The 17,453-nt window shown below is 37.8% G+C and overlaps 3 protein-coding genes across 6 annotated transcripts; 1 reads left to right on the forward strand and 2 right to left on the reverse strand.

Annotated features, from left to right (window-relative positions):
* Positions 1-3,413: 3,413 nt before the first annotated feature.
* LOC104898135 (mannan endo-1,4-beta-mannosidase 6) lies at positions 3,414-6,227 on the forward strand. Its single transcript, XM_010685159.4, has 6 exons — positions 3,414-3,925; positions 4,028-4,298; positions 4,403-4,597; positions 5,075-5,197; positions 5,287-5,498; positions 5,615-6,227. Exons 1-6 carry the CDS (start codon positions 3,801-3,803, stop codon positions 6,036-6,038), a joined length of 1,350 nt encoding a protein of 449 aa, XP_010683461.2. The 5' UTR covers positions 3,414-3,800; the 3' UTR covers positions 6,039-6,227.
* Positions 4,576-9,341, reverse strand: LOC104898134 (serine/threonine-protein kinase STN8, chloroplastic). Of its 4 annotated transcripts, none has more exons than XM_010685158.4 (5): positions 8,523-9,341; positions 7,919-8,092; positions 7,435-7,839; positions 6,895-7,249; positions 4,576-5,226 (listed from the first exon to the last, which is right to left on the reverse strand). In XM_010685158.4, the coding sequence occupies exons 1-4, from the start codon at positions 9,084-9,086 to the stop codon at positions 6,902-6,904; spliced, it is 1,491 nt and encodes a 496-aa protein (XP_010683460.2). In that variant the 5' UTR covers positions 9,087-9,341; the 3' UTR covers positions 4,576-5,226; positions 6,895-6,901. The 4 variants fall into 4 exon arrangements, with proteins under 4 accessions (XP_010683460.2, XP_019106231.2, XP_010683459.2 ...); XM_019250686.3 differs by lacking the exon at positions 4,576-5,226 and adding an exon at positions 6,127-6,261; XM_010685157.4 differs by lacking the exon at positions 4,576-5,226 and adding an exon at positions 6,306-6,792 and having other exon boundaries at positions 8,523-9,339.
* Positions 9,342-9,895: 554 nt separating this feature from the next.
* Positions 9,896-14,048, reverse strand: LOC104898133 (serine/threonine-protein kinase AtPK2/AtPK19). The gene is made up of 7 exons (XM_010685156.4): positions 13,892-14,048; positions 12,014-12,936; positions 11,795-11,877; positions 11,599-11,719; positions 11,330-11,503; positions 10,656-10,763; positions 9,896-10,358 (listed from the first exon to the last, which is right to left on the reverse strand). Exons 2-7 carry the CDS (start codon positions 12,677-12,679, stop codon positions 10,044-10,046), a joined length of 1,467 nt encoding a protein of 488 aa, XP_010683458.2. The 5' UTR covers positions 12,680-12,936; positions 13,892-14,048; the 3' UTR covers positions 9,896-10,043.
* Positions 14,049-17,453: the final 3,405 nt, after the last annotated feature.

Consider the following 17,453-nt stretch of genomic DNA (forward strand, 5'->3'; position numbering starts at 1 on the left):
GGCGATCATGTTTAGGATCACTTGGACCACGTACATATGGAAGTGGATTATCCAACTTGCATGGTGCATCCAATTCCATTTCCAAATGTCGTTCATAATACCAAGGTTCTATAGGATCATTAGGAAACATGTACTTGTTTAATTCTTCGTCATTCATGCCCTTCACCAACTCTGACTCTCGCGGAACCTTCAAAACCTTCTTTTTTTTCTGAGGAACCACATCCATATCCATTATTTAATGGGATCAATCAAAATATCAAATAGATCAACCTGAAAAAGCACAAGATGAGGAAAATTAGAGGAGTTTTATGATTTGTTCCAAAAATGCTCTAACTTTTCAAGTTCACGCAATCCTGACACCAGATTTATAACAGAACAGCGAAACAATTCGTAAAAAGTCTACTAATCAGCTAAAGAAATCAAATTATGAATTAAATTTAGGAGATTTACATGCCTTACCTAGATAATTCGACTGGCTCTCAGTCTGACCAGATTTATCCTGACTTTGAATGTTGAAACTTAAACATGGTACATGTACAGTACCTTTATGAATTAAGTTGATCGTTTTTTTTTTATGATTGGATATTTACATTTTTGTTTCAGGTCATTTTGGGTTGGTTTCGGGTCAACCCGAAAAATATAAAGTCGGGTATGGGTTCAGGTTTTCGACCTGAAATATAAATCAGCTCGGGTTTGGGTAAGGGATAAGTGACCTGAAATATAAATCAGGTCAACCTGAAACTGACCCAACCCGACCTATCTAGACGTAGTATTGTCAAATGATTCAAAGTGGCTAGATATTATGTGGGGAAGAAGGAAACAATTTTTGATGCAAACCCATAATCTATGTTTAATTTAGTGTAATAGTTTGTGTTGTATGTTTGTTTTATTTTGTATTATTGTTCGATAAACCTGAATTTTTCAAGCTATATCAAGAAAATTTAGACGTAAGAAATGTATGCCAAAGTAGCTTATGTGATCATGATAGGACCTTGTATTCGAATCACTTACAAATCCAGAATCGATCAAATATATTTTGAAGTTCCATGGGTGATTTTATCAATTAATGTTGTTTTCTTTTAATTAATAAGTTTAGAAGCTTTCTAATAAGGAAGAGCACCTATCATCGTTTTTCTTTCTCTTATAATTGTCTAATTGAATTTTTTTCACAAATACTAAGGTAATGATAAATATAAATCATTGAACCCATTGAATGATTTTATTGTATATATCTGTCTATTAAGAGAGAAATAATGAAAGATAAAAAATAAAGTTTGTTGCTAAAACAATGTAATTGTGTCATGGATAGTGTTAAGATAGATTTAGGAGAGAGTTTACAGGCATTTTTCGTGTCAAAGTAAATGCTGGCCCGATCTAGTATCATCTCTAGGCTCTAGTTCTCCATAATAATATTACCAACATTATTTGGAATTGGTATATCAACCAATGGCAGTTTGTAACATTGATCCATATTTTCCATAGTACTAATCTCTTCAACGATGTCGAGTTACGAAGGTTTCAAGAGACCAAGTTCAACAAGCTAATGCCCTAGCAAGTGACAAAGTTTTGTAGGAAAAACCGTATCCCTTTATTTAATTTGTAATTATGTTCTTCGATGTCAAAAAAAAAAAGTTGTTAAGATTCTAACCATCCACTCATATTATTAAGTTTCTACTCTATTTAGAAATTTGAGGGAAAAGAAGTTGGAAGAGCAAAAAGAGTGCATGTCGAATGCCAGCTACAAGCTTTTGTAAATTTGGTATGGTGATTACAACTAAATATTAAGCTTTTGTAAATTTGGTTTGCTCTTGTTTAATGTGATCACTAGTTATTAGGCCCGGGTTATGCCCCGGGTAAGAAAAATTTCATTTATTAATATTGTACTTTGACATGATATCACTAAATACAACTTGGTCTAGTGGTTAAAAGTTTAGTACATGAACTTGAGGTCACGAGATCAAAACCTATACTATGCATATCTAACTTTTTTTTCATTGTTCATGGATTACATGAACTAAAACTCCTTAGGGAGAGCGCCACGTAATTGGATATACCAGGCATTTTAATTGCTTATTAATTTCATCTTGCAAAAGAGAGCGGTTTTCAAGCTCCTCAAAAAGGTCATATTACTATTATATACGTATATTACTTTTAGTTTGTCTTTGAAGTAAAGAACTTCTTTCTCTCTTCGTTAAGCTTTTCTAAATAAAAATTATAATTTTTGCCACAAATTAAAACCTACTCCATGCACCTGATACTTCAATTTTGGCCTTTCATCCCAATTGATTTGGACCTCGTACCTTAACTTTTGTAAAGTGTGAATCACTTGAAAATACACTACAATTGCTATATTCACTGCTATGTTATCGTTCATGTTACTTTGTACCCGAATACTCAACACTCATGTCCGAGATGGATACAAGGGGTACTTGTTCAAATGTCGAATTCGGCTATCATATAATAATTTACATAATTTGGACTAAAATGGAGTCTCAAAGTGTCCTTAAAAATAATCAAGGACCTATCACTGCACTCTAGGTATATTGAAGAGTCCGAGTACAAACATTAACTGTGGTCTGTGGTAGATTATTAACTATTTGGTGCATTGTTTTTTGAATAATGAGGTGATTGTACTACGTTGCTGCCTTGCTGCTCCAGCTCCAATTCTAGCTAGTAGTAACTTACAATTTATACATGCTAATCACCAATGTTGGTTGCCCAGAAGTAACACCAAACTTACAGGAATAGCATAATTAATACCATATGAATTTCTATTTTTGTTTCCTACAGCCTCAAAAGCAGTTGATAAGAAGCCTAAAAGGCTAGCTTTAGAAATTAGAGGATGATGGTCTAAATGAAAAATAAGTTCATTGATACATGTGTAATAAGTAGAGGTGGGCACGGGCCGTGCCCGGACGGCCCACGTGCCAAGCCCGCGTGCCTCGTGCCACAACGTGTCGTGCCAAAATGGGCCAAGAAATGTTCGTGCGGTGCCGGCTCGTGCCAAGTTGTAAAATCTAAGGCCCATGCACGACCCGACCCATGTGTCGTGCCGGTGCCATCGTGCCTTATACAAATTTTAAATATTATGAAATTTTAACCAAAATAAGCGTGCCAACTTGCGGGCCGGCCCGTCGTGCTCGTGCCGAGTTCGTGCCAAACTTTTAGAATGTTGTTCATGCGTGGCCCACGGCCCACCACTCGTGCCGGCGTGCCGTGTCGTGCTGGGCCGGGCTCAAATAGTGCCGTGCCGGGCTGGCCCTCGTGCCGGCCCGTCCCATGCCCAACTCTAGTAATAAGTATAGATAGAATATTCCTTATCTTACATTAGATTAGATTATTGAGTCACTAAAATTTTTTCTTACAAAGGACTCATCATAGTTGTTGAAAAAAGGTCTTGATAAGACAAACAATCAAACTGAGGGCATGTATAACATGAATTTGTTGGTGATGTTTGGTATTGAACCACAAGGTTTCAATAATCATAACTCTTGTTTTCCTTGGATATAGCTAATTCTTAAGTACTTCATTTTGATTTGAAACATTAGATGGACAAACAAAGTTACCATTTTGCAGTAAGTGTTTACACAATCTGGTAAGTATGATGCACAATTTGGTAGATATGATGCAAGCACAATATTAAAAAAAAAAAGAATTTTGATATCAGATATTCTTACAGACTTTGCTTTAAAGAATAATCTTCCCTCCTCTTCTAATCCCTCCCAATAAATCCCATTTTATGCAATTTATATCTATCTACCTAACACTCCATATCTTTAAGTTTGCTAATTGTTTACAACATGGCAAGCCAAGGGAAAAAATTGGGCTTCACAATCTTTATGTTGATGCTAATTTTCTTGGAATTTGGCTGCATTAGTGCAGATGATCAGTGTGGAAATTCTCTTGCTGCTGAAAAAGATGCAGGGTAATTAAACAACTATTAAGATTATATAGATACATTTCTACTGCATAACAGTTTTCCTTAGGATACAACTTCTCACAATGCTTATCATAATAATGTGGTTAGGATGTCTGAATTGGATGAAAATGCATGGACAATGGTGGAAAAGAAAGCCAACCAATTCATAGTGAATGGTAAACCTTTTTACTTCAATGGGTTTAACACCTATTGGCTTATGGTCTTTGCTGCTGATCAATCTACCCGCGGAAAGGTCAGTGATGTCTTTCAACAAGCTTCTGCTGTTGGGTTATCAGTCTGTAGGACTTGGGCGTTTAATGATGGCCAATACCGAGCTCTTCAGAAGTCCCCATCCATCTATGATGAAGATGTTTTTAAGGTCCTTTTTCATATTTCCTTCTGTTAATAAGTTATTTTTGATTGTGCATTGAAACTGCTGTAGAATGTTAAGTAATAATATATTCATGTCTGATTATCTCACAGGGCTTGGATTTTGTTTTGAGTGAAGCAAAGAAGTATAATATCCGGCTAATTTTGTCCTTGGTAAACAACTGGAATGATTATGGTGGCAAACCACAGTATGTTCAATGGGGAAAAGATTCTGGCATGAATTTAAGCTCTGAGGATGATTTCTTTTCTGATTCTATTCTCAAGACTTACTACAAAAACCATATAAAGGCAAGTTCTTGAGAACTCTTACATCCTATGATCTCCCACAGTTATTGACATGAATAATTGATAACTAACAAGCTACAAGAAAGATCTCTCCCACCACCCTAGGCACCTGATACCCACCTTCTTAGGCCTCACCAGCAATATCGCCATCAACCGGATTCGTCACACCCTGCTTCGCACCCTTAGACACACCGAATGTTTTTATCATAGTTGGCTGTAGAAGTAATGACAGACAATTAGGGTTGTGACGAACAACAGGACTGGTCACCTGTTTCACTAAACCTTCCACAAGCTGTGGTCCAAAAAAGGTGAATTGGTATACTTATGGGATTAATTTAACAAAATTAACAGCAAAATTCATTATTGTACCCTTTTTTGTACCTTAGCCTTAGGTAACAGAGGGGCTAATAACCACATATTGATGCTTTCAGGCTTTGTACGACATGTTTGCCTAATTACTTATTTGTATATGGCATGCAGACGGTGTTAAATAGAGTCAATACCATTACTAATGTCACATACAAGGATGATCCAACCATTTTTGCTTGGGAGCTGATGAACGAGCCTCGCTGCACTGCGGATCCTTCCGGTGATAAACTACAGGTTCATTTGTTTCACCAATCTCTTCTGTCCTACACTTTTTCAGCACTTCATTAGTAAAGGTTCTTATAATCATTTTTCATATTTCAAAGGCTTGGATACAAGAGATGGCTGCTTATGTGAAGAGCATTGATTCAAAACACTTGCTTGAGATAGGACTGGAAGGATTTTATGGTCCCTCAACCCCCGACAGGGCTCAGTTTAATCCAAATACATATGCAACACAAGTAGGAACTGACTTTGTAAGGAACCATCAGGTTCCAGGTGTTGATTTTGCTTCTGTTCACATTTATGCAGATTCTTGGTAAGTGATACTGTTACAACTTACATCAAAGAGTACCCTTTATCACTTTGCTCATTCTATTGCACGGAGTACTAAATTTATACCACTGCTGATAAATATGAATTTTCTGATATAAGGACATCACCATCGATATCCGATGCCCATCTCCAGTTCTATCAGTCATGGTTGCAAGCCCACATAGAAGATGCAGAAAAAGTACTTGGGATGCCGGTTGTATTTGCCGAGTTTGGTGTATCTGTGAAAGATCCTGGGTACAACTCTTCTTTTAGGGACACTACTTATAACACAGTGTACAAAACTTTGGTAAATTCAGCCAAAACAGGTGGTAGTGGAGCCGGAAGCCTTATGTGGCAGCTCTTCCCTGATGGCACAGAGTACATGAATGATGGATATGCAATTGTTCTGTCAAAATCTCAATCTATATCAGACATGATCTCCCTTAACTCCGCAAGGCTTGAGCTCATTAACTCGGTATGTGCTTGGAATTGTCGTTGGGGTTGCAAGAAAAGGCTGCTTACTCTTGATCAGGCGCTACTCTAACAATGCTTTCTTTGGTTGGGGCAAGTTGGCCAGGAGGCTGAAATTATAAAGATAAATAACGGTTTCTTCTTCTAAGTATTACCATTAATGACCATGAAAGCCATACATAAGGCTCATGTTACTATATTGAGTATAAACATTACACTTGTAGATACATACATAATATTTAAGAGATTAGTATCCTGCAAATGGCACTTTTTACAATCATATTCTGCGCTCCTGGCTGAAAAAAGTATAGTACAATTTTAAAGTATGAGTAGATAGTAATGATCTCAATTATAACACCACCCATTTATAGATTATGAGCAGATAGTATATATTTTTCAGCGTACACATAAAATTTGAACATTATAATATTCAGAAAGACGTCATTATAGAAAAAATCCTGTACACAGCAACTTCATGATGAAGAAAGATTCAGCTTCCTTCCGTTATTAGATTTCACTTTTCTCAGAAACAAACTCACTCGTCAAAACTAACTAGGAAAAGACCTATCTCTGTGAAAAGACCTATCTCTGTACATAGAGCTTCCCAGAAAAGAAAGAGTAGCTCATTTGCTTTTGAAGGACCACCAACAACTATAAGATGACTGTACTCCGTAAAGAGACAGGTAAACTCATTGATAATTCAAGACTTTCAAGTGATGGGATTTTAAAGAACTACTGAATGCATAGACCATCTTCAAAGCTATGGCTGAATCACGTCGTATATATATGTGTTTGTGTGTGTGGGGGAAAGCTCTGGAAGAATCTTCCTGCGGAATGAGTGTGTGTAAAGCTCTATTCATTACTTACACGAATAAAAAGAGGATATTCAAATGAGATGAGCTTAAAAAAAGAGGTGCACAAGATCTTACAAGATTATTATCTGGTGAAGCTCAGTTTAGAGAGAACTGCAGCTGCTTGATCACCACCAAGCAAAAAATAAGAATGTCTAAGAGCAGCGGCAGCTGATAAACGTCCTCGTCTAAGAGAACCCCCCTCTGAGATGAGTCGTGTTGCAAGGTCCCACCCTCTTCCCTTGTCCAGATCTAGAATTCTTGTATCAGGCCTAGTTCGAGTGCGCTCTCTCCACCGGTTTAAATCATATCCTAGACCCTTTAATTCCGTGTTGAAATTTTTTAAGCCTGCTGTAGACCTCAGAGATGGTATAGCCATTTGCAGAAGAACTATCCCAGCTGAATACATGTCAAATAGATCAGGGCTATTCACCTGCATATGCCATGAAGCAGAGTTTAGCAATATCATATAGAAAAGATAAAATGAAAAGGTAGACTTAAGAAAATCACAAATTTTCAGTCTGTCAAGTGACAATTTTGGCAAGTATATATTCTGCAATTGTTTATCATTTCAACATTATACATTAAAAAAATAAATTGTGGATGATTTTCAGATACCTGCCATATAATAGGAGACAACAATGCAGCAATTGGTTCTGGGGGAGGCCTAGGAGTTTCTTCTGGGAGTACATACAATTCAGGAGGACAGTAATCAGGGTCCAACAAGGTACGATCTGGAATGTAGTTCTTCCCTATCCGAAGATCAGTTGCTGCTCCAAAATCGATAAGCTTAATTTGCCCTTTCTTGGTTACTACCAAGTTTGCTGGTTTTACATCCCGATGGACAATGCCAGTGTCATGTATTTTCTTCAAAGATGTAATTATCTGTCTCATTATCTGCTTAATGATCAATGCATTACGCTCAAGCGAGTCTAGGCCTTCCAATGCACGACCAAACATGACTGACTCTAAATTAATGGGAAAGCTACGATCTTTCATGTAATCTGCAAGGTCTTGATCTCCCTGCTCAGAAAGTATTGTCATCTTAGCAAAAGTTTGCATAAGCAGCTCCTGCAAATATAATTTTTTCTGAAAGGGGTACCTCAAATCTCCAAACAAGACACTTTCCACCTTTTATATACTGTGAATTTGTTTTGTCTGCTATAAAGCTTCCAAGAAAATCAGCACAGGTCTCTGGAGCAGCTCTTGATAGCCTGTAATTAAACCACTCTTCAAAATCACCACATTCTTTGGCCCCTTGAACTCCAAGCTTTACCTAACAGATGAAAATATAAAAGGGAATAATCTTACAGCCTAGTGCACAACATTGATGTTGACAAGAAGAAATACCTTCTGGTATACACTATCAGTCAAGAACCCATTAACACCCACATAAACTAAGAAATAGTTTAGGTACATTAAAAACCAACTTGATCTAGCTTACTTCCTCGAGTATGACTAAACCAACTTTCAAGGCATGATCATATAGCTAGCCTGTAAAGAAAGAAAATAGGCTATTCTAGAGGGGTTGCTCGAAAACAACCAAGTATATTGTCTATTATTCACTTACTCATGATCACCAAGGTTAGCTTTGATTTTCCAAGGGTACATGCATAAATAAACTTGTTTGTTCTCCACTAAATCGTCTGTTCTCCAAATACGCAGACTCAGAAAGAAATGCTAATAAGAGGAGGGACATTTTTTACCTGCTTTAGTATAACCTTCTCCTTGAACCTTTTGTCAGTTTCAAGAAGTTTAGCCATGCTCTTCTTGGGCACACTTTGATCCAGATTGACATTCTTGGGCACAAGCACCCCGGAGTAAACGACACCAAAAGAACCCTCACCTAATTTACCAGTAATAAGAAAATCAGACCTCTTTAGTCTCCTTCTGCCTGTCAAGCTATCAAGACCAAGTTGCAAAGGAGCTAGAATGTATGCATCAATGGCTCCAATAAGCACTCCAGGCCTCGCGGTCAGGTATATCCAAGCTAAAGCAGCAAAAACCGCGATTCCCCACTTCTCGGATTCCGGTAATGTATCAGCAATCTTCTGTATTTCCACAAAACCAGAACCAATTACAGGTAGAGAAACAACATGATCTGCCAAGCCTTCTATTATACTCTCTGAAGATGCATTGCACTTTATATTGCTTCTTCTGGGACGGTGAATGAAGGACAGGATCTGGTTTTGGGTGATGGGTTTATTGGAAGAGAATGAAAGTGACTTGGGATGTGCACTTACAGCTGGAGAAAGCAGAGCAGAAGCCATGGATTCTCAAAGAAGAGGCTGTTGCCTGTTGGTGTATTAGGATGGTAAGCTGAGGTACACCAATAGAACTGTCAGCACTCAGCAGTGGATGATCTTTTGCCACGTGCCAGTCCCACTATTATCCACTGGAAGAACTACATCTACATGTGGAGAAAGATGAAACAGCAATTTTCTCAAAAGTCCTAAAATTGTTAGGATAAAGAAAAGTGCAGACGGTTAAGGACGGTTTAAGGACCAATTATAGCAGTGGCCTAACCCCTTGTGGTACAGAGATGGCTATCTTATCATTGGTCCAAAATTAACAGAGAATAATATAACAATGCTGAAAATTCTTAGGTGGTAAGAGTACTTAAAATGATCATAGAAAACCTAATGGTTCTATAAATGGATTTAGAATTTAAAATGTGTGTCCACAACCATTTTGAAGCACTCTATTGTTACAAAACCTCCATAGTACTTCCAGGAGCACCTAAAATTAGCTGCGCTTTTTACATTTTTTACACATAGTTGCACATGTTACATTTTGCTCATTTTGAGTTGAAAATGTCACAAATATGCAAAAAAAAAAAATGAAATTGCTTAGGAGCACATAGTTTTAAGTGCTCATGAGAGCACTTAAGAATATGTAATATTTTCATGATAATATTAAATAATATTACCAAAAATGCTTGTAAATTAGTATTATCAAAGAGGGACATGGAAATATTAATTGAACAACCTTAGATTAGGTTTCGACATAACATTTCAGAATTAGAAGTAAATATGACAGGAAATGAGGAAATTCAAGAGGTGCGTAGGGGACAAGTAGATACAGTAGAAAATTAAGCATAGCCCCGGAGGCTTAAAAAGATTAGCCCCGGAGGCTTAAATAGATTCGCCCCGGAGGCTTAAATAGGTTTCCTACATAGACCATCTTCATAAGAGATTTAGACATTGATAACACTAGGGACTTGATGGTTAACCACGCTCATTGAGGGGACTCATCCTCTGAAGAAAACTCGAAGCTGGCCTCACATATGTGAAGTTCTTGAAAAAGAGACTCCCGTTGCCATTGGGACTGGCAGCAGGAGAAATCACGACAGACATGTCGGTCCAGCACTTTTCAAAGTTGGCAGTGCAAAGTTTTCCAGCGACTTCTGGGCGGAAGCTTGGTTGAATATCCCGTGCATCGAGTTTCTTCCAATTGATTGATTTAAACCACTTATGGCGCTTCACCTCCTCACTTGCCAATACTCCACTGCCCAGGCGCCTACTTGGATCTTTTTGCAGCAGCTGTAAAACAAGGAAAAATGCTCATTTCAGATCCTTTTAAACAAAAAAAAAACATGTATGGCATGTTTAAACTTAATGCCTTTCCTGACATATCATGGTTCAATAACAACTAGCTCCCGTGGCCTCCCCCCCCCCCCAAAACACACACACACAAAAAAAAGATAGTTGCAAAATGCTAGAAAACCCTTTATTTCATAATCTGAGTATGCTTAGTCTCAAACTCTCAACCAACAAAAACTTCAAGAGCTCATTCTTGTATGCACAAAGCAAAGACGAAACAAAGATATACGGATATACCTCCTTAAGCAGAGAATGCGCCTCACTTGTTAGGTAACCAGGCAACTTGATCTTATCTTTTACAATCTTCTGCTGGATCTTGTTCCTATTACCACCAAAGAAAGGAGGCTGCACAAGCAAAAAGCGATCTGTAAGACAGGCCATTTTTCGACTTTTAACAAGGTATCGCTCTTTAATGCAAATTTGAAGCCATATCTCACTCATTTTGAATTCGGTAAGGCAAACTGCAAATTACCCAAAATTCTATAGCAAGAACAACATTTCTCAGAATCATGATGCAATCGCATAGTGTTATCAACAGTAGTATATAGTTCTGATAGAAATTTCAGTAAACCATCCATCCAATTTGCTTCAGAGCATTCAGACGTTTGAAACATAGATATTCCTCATGTGTTTCAGCCGTTCAGGCTCAAATGGAAGTGTCAGCAGCAGTAGGCCTTCACAATCCATGCGACAAGATATTCTAAGTTATCACCATAAGGCAATGCCATCATGAGTTGGATACTAAACACATATTTACTGATTCCTTTTGACTAAGCAAAAAGCATCTTAAATGTCGAGGGTAAAACTAATATGGGTGGCTTGATATTTTATATTCCATGTGTATCTATTTGACTAAGTGCAAATACGAAAATTCATAACTATGCAATAATAGACTCTAGACGACCATTTACCTGCCCAGTAAGCATCTCAAATAGCAAGACGCCTACACTCCACCAGTCCGCAGCCTTGTCATGGCCTTTCCCCTGAACTATTTCAGGGGCCATGTATTCCACTGTCCCACACATAGAATTCGACCTCTTATTCTCTTCCAGTTCTTTTGCAAGACCAAAATCAGTTAACATAACCTGCAACATAGAGATAGTATGAAAACATAAAAAATCAACAACTCTAATAACAGCCACAAAATGATAGAGAAGAAAAGCTGAAGGAGGTAATATACATGGCCATCTGCATCGAGTAGGATATTTTCAGGCTTCAGATCCCTGTGCATTATACCATTAGCATGGAGGTGAGACACTGCAGAGACAATTTCTGCAGCATATACACGAGCCAGATCTTCCCTGAAATCATAATGATTGTTTAATAGATTGTCTACATAACATCTGCAGCTGCCAAGAATTAGAATAGTAATTTACCTGAAAAGACCGTGATTATAAAGCTGAAAGAAAAGGTGACCCCCATTTATAAAATCCAGCACAAGGTACAGTCTATATTTTGTCTACAGGAAAGAAAGAGAAAGGATAAGTAGAATTAAACACATAATACTGATCCATAATGCCGTATCAGATCAAACATATAAGACTTATGTTGGTTGAATGATGAAAAATATAGCATATAATAGAGTTGGAAGTTACTTGGAATGAATATCTGAGCTGGACAATGAAAGGATGATCAATCTTCGTCAAAATATCCCTCTCCGCCTTCATATACTCAGCATGGTTGCTCTCCATTATCTTATCCTTTCGCATGACCTTCATTGCATATATTTCAGAAGTACCCTTCCTGCACACCTGGTATACTTTACCAAAGGCACCTTGCCCGACCAGTCTCATTATCTCAAAATCTTCAAGACCTACTTTCTGTTCCTTTGTCAATAGACCATCTTGCAGAGAATCCAATGGCTTTGCATCATCATCCGTTGAAATTTCTGAGATATCTTCAATACTTTCTCCATTCCCGCACTCTGCAAAGACCTCCACTTCCTCTGTCTCTCGCAGACTGAGCTTACTCAGCTTCAATGACTGACTAAGGCAAGCAGAAGGGCCGACAAGGGAATGTGATCGCCTGTACATGACAACTGGGTCATCGTAAACAAGCTCACTCACATCAGCAGCCATAGTTTCTAGGTTCCCCTCGTTCACTTCAACAGGAAGCTGTCCAGGTAGAGGACCAAAAACATCAGAAAAATCAAACTCGTCATCATCAGCAGGAACAACATTTGGAAGGTTATCGGGAAGAAGCAACTGGCTCCGAAAGGATTTGCAACTCTTAGTCCGAACAGAGAACTGAGATGAAACCATGCTGTCAAATGGGATTAGTGATGCAGATGGCCGAGTTCAAAGCACAATTAAGGAACAAGAGACAAAAGGCGTAATGCTGATGGACTTCTATCAATGGCCTGGACTAGGAGGAAGTTGACGTAGACAATAGAATTTCCCAAAAACTTAGGCAGTAGGCAAACCAAAATCCAGAGAAAGAAATTGCTCTTGTTTCCCGGAATGCAGGAAACCACGGATGTCACAGATGTTGTCGAATTCATGAAGAACAGGTACCAATTCTGCAATGCAGTACAACATAGATAACAGGTAAGAGCAAGTCAAAAGAAAACATGTAAAACGAAACAACACTTTATCTTGGAAATGACATAATTGTTAGCAGTACAAAAATCACTATAAGAAAGCATGAAAAACTGCATTCAACAATTCAGACCATGTTGCAGCACTTCAAACTGACTATAACAATTAACAACTATAAAAAGATTAATGAAACTATCGATTTTATGGAGGACAAAGGAACAAATTTCCTCCACCATTACTCAAACACTCCTAAATTAATACTCCTAAAAAAAATTAATGCACCCTGATTAAAACCAAAACAAAATTGTACAGAAAACTGTTCCCAAGATCACAACTTTCTCTGTTACTATAAAAAGGCTATCCCAACAATGACATTCATCAACCTCCTCTTTGAGATTTCTTTGATACAACAAAATCCATAATTTTTTTTGGGGGGTTATTTCCCAAATCAATATATGAAACTAACAAAAAGAGATTGACAGCTCAAACCACCGTGATTAAGGCCAAAAAAAACGCAAATTCAGCCACTACTAAAACAACACTAAGGATTAAAAAGAAGCAATTATGAAATCTTGACAGATTTTACAACCCCTCCTAAAAAAAAAAAAAAAAAGCAGATCTAGGACCCCCAAGAAGCAGTTCATCCAATCCAATTAAAACCCAAGTCACAATTTTGACAAAATTGACATTCATCATACTTAATGAAACAAAATTGAACACACATTTCTTCTCAAAAAAAAAAAACTTTTTTTTTTCTGAACAAGAGTATGAACACAGACATCTTAAGAAACCCCAGAAAACAAAAAACAAGGAAAAAAAAGAAAGAATTAGCAAACCTTGAATGCAGATTTTAATCAGCAAAAAATCACACTTATATATTTTAGCAAAAATAATAACAAAAATTAACGAAGAATTATATAAAGATTAGAGGATCACCTGAGAAGAAGGGTTGCGAAGAAAGAGAGAGAAAAAAAGCAATGGAGCAGAGATGTGGCGAATCCTCTAAATTGCGTTATTCGTCAACCAGTCTTTTATATTCCTTTGAAAATTAGTCGTAATTACTTATTCCCTTTGATTAATTTAGTAATTAAACAACTGTGTTTTCATACTTTTGACACTTTTAATAACATGTGAATATAAATTCTAGTGGTTGCTGAATGCTGGAAATTATAGAATATGCTTTTTATCATTTTATGGTCTCTCTTTATGTACAAATATGATAGGGATATGCTTTTTTTTTTATGCTAAAATTATTCTGAGATGCATTATTCCATTATTCTTTTCAATATCTGGACAGAATGATAGTTAGCTACTAAGCTTGTGTAATGAAAATTGAAAATTTAGATGAAGCTCTAATGTCTACATAAATTATTGAATAAGTAGTATGATAATAAACTTATTGTCAGACGGTTGACGTCATAAAATCTTAACCTTTCACCCTTAAAATAATAGCTATCAGAGAACCTTAACTATTAATTTGAAAATTATAATTTTTAACCCAAATTCATAACTACTTCCTCCGTTTCTTTTTAAGCGACACATTTCTTGTTTTCACGTTTGCCAATGCATTATTTTAACCATTAACATCTTCAATTATTAATAAGTAAAAATTATAAAATGTTGATGTTAAAAAAATTCACATTCAGACGAATCTAACAAGATCTCACATACTATGTTTTTCCTAAAATGTAAATTACCAAAGCTAATTAAAATTTAAACTATGAATAGTAAACACTATGTGTCACTTAAAAAGAAACGAATGAAGTATTAAAGAAGTAGGGGACGTGTTTGTAGAGCTATGTGGAGCGTAATGGTGGATTATACTGGACTTGATTACAAATTGGACGTATTGGGCTCCGACCGACAGTTAATTAAAAGACAGGCAGTCTTATACAAAAGTTTGTGTAAATTATATTAAATTTGCAAGTTTTTAATTCATAGTTCAAAACACGCCAGGTCAAATGCACAGAAATAACATGAAAGGGCAAAAAATGAATTCGAAATAAGCAAATCACTCCCAAATGAGCATTTTCATTAAGTCCTTTTGATTTTTTTAAATATTTTTGTACAAGTGTGGAGAATAATTGTATTAACCTGACATTCAATATTTATAGTGTTTACAATATAGACATATGACTAGTAAAGTACCATTCTACCCTTTTACAATATAATATTATCCCTTTACAATATAATATTATCTAATACACCCCCTCAATCTTTACGGGATGAAACAGCGAATAGATTGGTACGATGTTTAGTAAACAAGTCAGTAGATAGGCCCTTAGTAAAAATGTCTGCAACCTGAGACTGAGTAGGAATATGTCGAACAATAAGTCCTCCCTTGGCAACCATTTCGCGAACAAAATGATAATCGACGTCAATATGTTTGCTACGATCATGATGAACTGGGTTAGCAGTGAGATAAGTAGTAGAGACATTGTCACAATAGACAATGATAGGACGACGAAAGAAATGGCCAATGTCAGCAAGAAGTTGCTTGAGCCAAATAGTTTCTGCAGCTGTGTAGGCAACTGCCCTGTATTCAGCTTCAGTGGAGGATTTGGAGACAGTAGGTTGCTTTTTCGAACGCCAGGAAATTAAATTCTTTCCAAGAAAGACAGCATACCCAGTAGTAGACCGCCTTGTGTCAGAACATCCTGCCAAATCTGCATCAGAATAGGCAATAACAACAGTAGGAGAGCGGCTGCTATATAAATAAAGTCCATAATCCAGAGTGCCTTACAGATATCTGAAAATTCTTTTCACAGCATGAAGGTGAGTAGTACGAGGAGCATGCATAAACTGAGACATCATATTAACAGCATAAGCAATATTTGGACGAGTCATAGTTAAGTACTGTAATGCACCGACCATACTACGATAATCTGTGGGATCAGCAAGAAGTTCTCCATCAAGTAGAGACAATGTTACTCTAGAGACAACAGGAGTGGTAACTGGTTTAACAGTATGAAGATGAAATTTACGAAGTAAATCAGAAACATACTTATGTTGAGACAAAAATAAACCAGAAGGACTACGCACCACCTGAACACCTAAGAAGTAATGAAGATCCCCTAAATCCTTCACAGCAAATTGAGAAGAGAGAACAGAAATGAATTTGGCAACAAGAGGAGGACTACTACCAGTAAGAACAATGTCATCAACATATAATAGAAGAATAATGAGATAACCACGATATTTAAGAGTGAACATAGAAGTGTCACAACTGCTGCACTTGAAACCAATAGATAAAAGAAAGTTGCTAAACCGTGAGTACCAAGCTCTAGGAGCCTGTTTCAAACCATAAATGGACTTACGAAGACGACAAATATGAGTAGGTTTAGATGGATGAATAAAACCCGGAGGTTGATGCATATAAACCTCTTCATTAAGAAAACCATGAAGAAACGCATTTTTGACATCTAACTGACGAATAGACCATTTAAGAGAAACAACAATAGTAAGAACCAAGCGAACAGTAGTAGGTTTAACAGCAGGACTAAAGGTTTCAAAGTAATCAATACTTTCCTGCTAGTGATTGCCAAAAACAACAAGTCTGGCTTTGAACCGCTCCACAGAACCGACATAATGATATTTAATCTTGTAAACCCACTTACAACCAAGTAAATTCTTATCATAGTTGCGAGGAACCAACTCACATGTGTCATTATTAATCAAAGCATTATTTTCATCGAACATAGCTTGACGCCAACGTGAGTCTTTAGATGCTGGTTTAAAATTAGTTGGTTCAGACTCTACAATTTCAGTGTTTAAGTTCATTGAGACACGAGGCTTAGACACAGCATCCTTAAGACGAATAACCATGGGATGGTGATTGGAAACAGTGGTAGACGGACTAGGCGAGGAGGGTGTGGGAAACACCGAACTGGACGGTGTGAGAGGAGATGCGTGGCGAAGAGACGTACTAGAACTAGCTATCTCGCGAGGCAGGTCAGCAAGGGCTGACGAGCCAACAAACGGTGCTACGGGCGAGGGGGACGACCCGGTGGACGCGGACAGGTGCGACGGACCAGCGCTGGACCCAGCGGGAGCCCAGCAAGCGAGGTCGGGACGCATCGAGAGAAAGAAGGAGGGCCATCAGCAGCTGGGTCCTCGACACGGGCAGACGCAGGGGATTGGGGCGAGTCTGTGGCGCACATAGGGGAAAGAGGAGAGCCAGCAGATGTTGGTGCCTCAACACGGGCAGATGCGGGAAAACGGACAGCCTCGACTTGCGGGGAGTACAGAGGGGGCACAGGCTGCGACGAGGCAGCAGTGCGAGGCGCGGATGGGGGCGACTACGGGTCGAGACACGGAAACCGAGGGATGCTCTCGGGCAACATTAGTGATGTGTCAGTCAGCAGACAGGACCAAGGGTGAGGTGTAAGGCACAACAGACACAGGACTCACTAAAGCATTCTTATGGTTGAATTTTTTGACAGGATGACACTGATGCAACGACGCGAGGACTCGATGACGTGATACCATTTGACATAAT

This window comes from Beta vulgaris, chromosome 7 (assembly GCF_026745355.1).
Source record: "Beta vulgaris subsp. vulgaris cultivar EL10 chromosome 7, EL10.2, whole genome shotgun sequence".
In the NCBI taxonomy this organism is placed as follows: Eukaryota; Viridiplantae; Streptophyta; class Magnoliopsida; order Caryophyllales; family Amaranthaceae; genus Beta; species Beta vulgaris.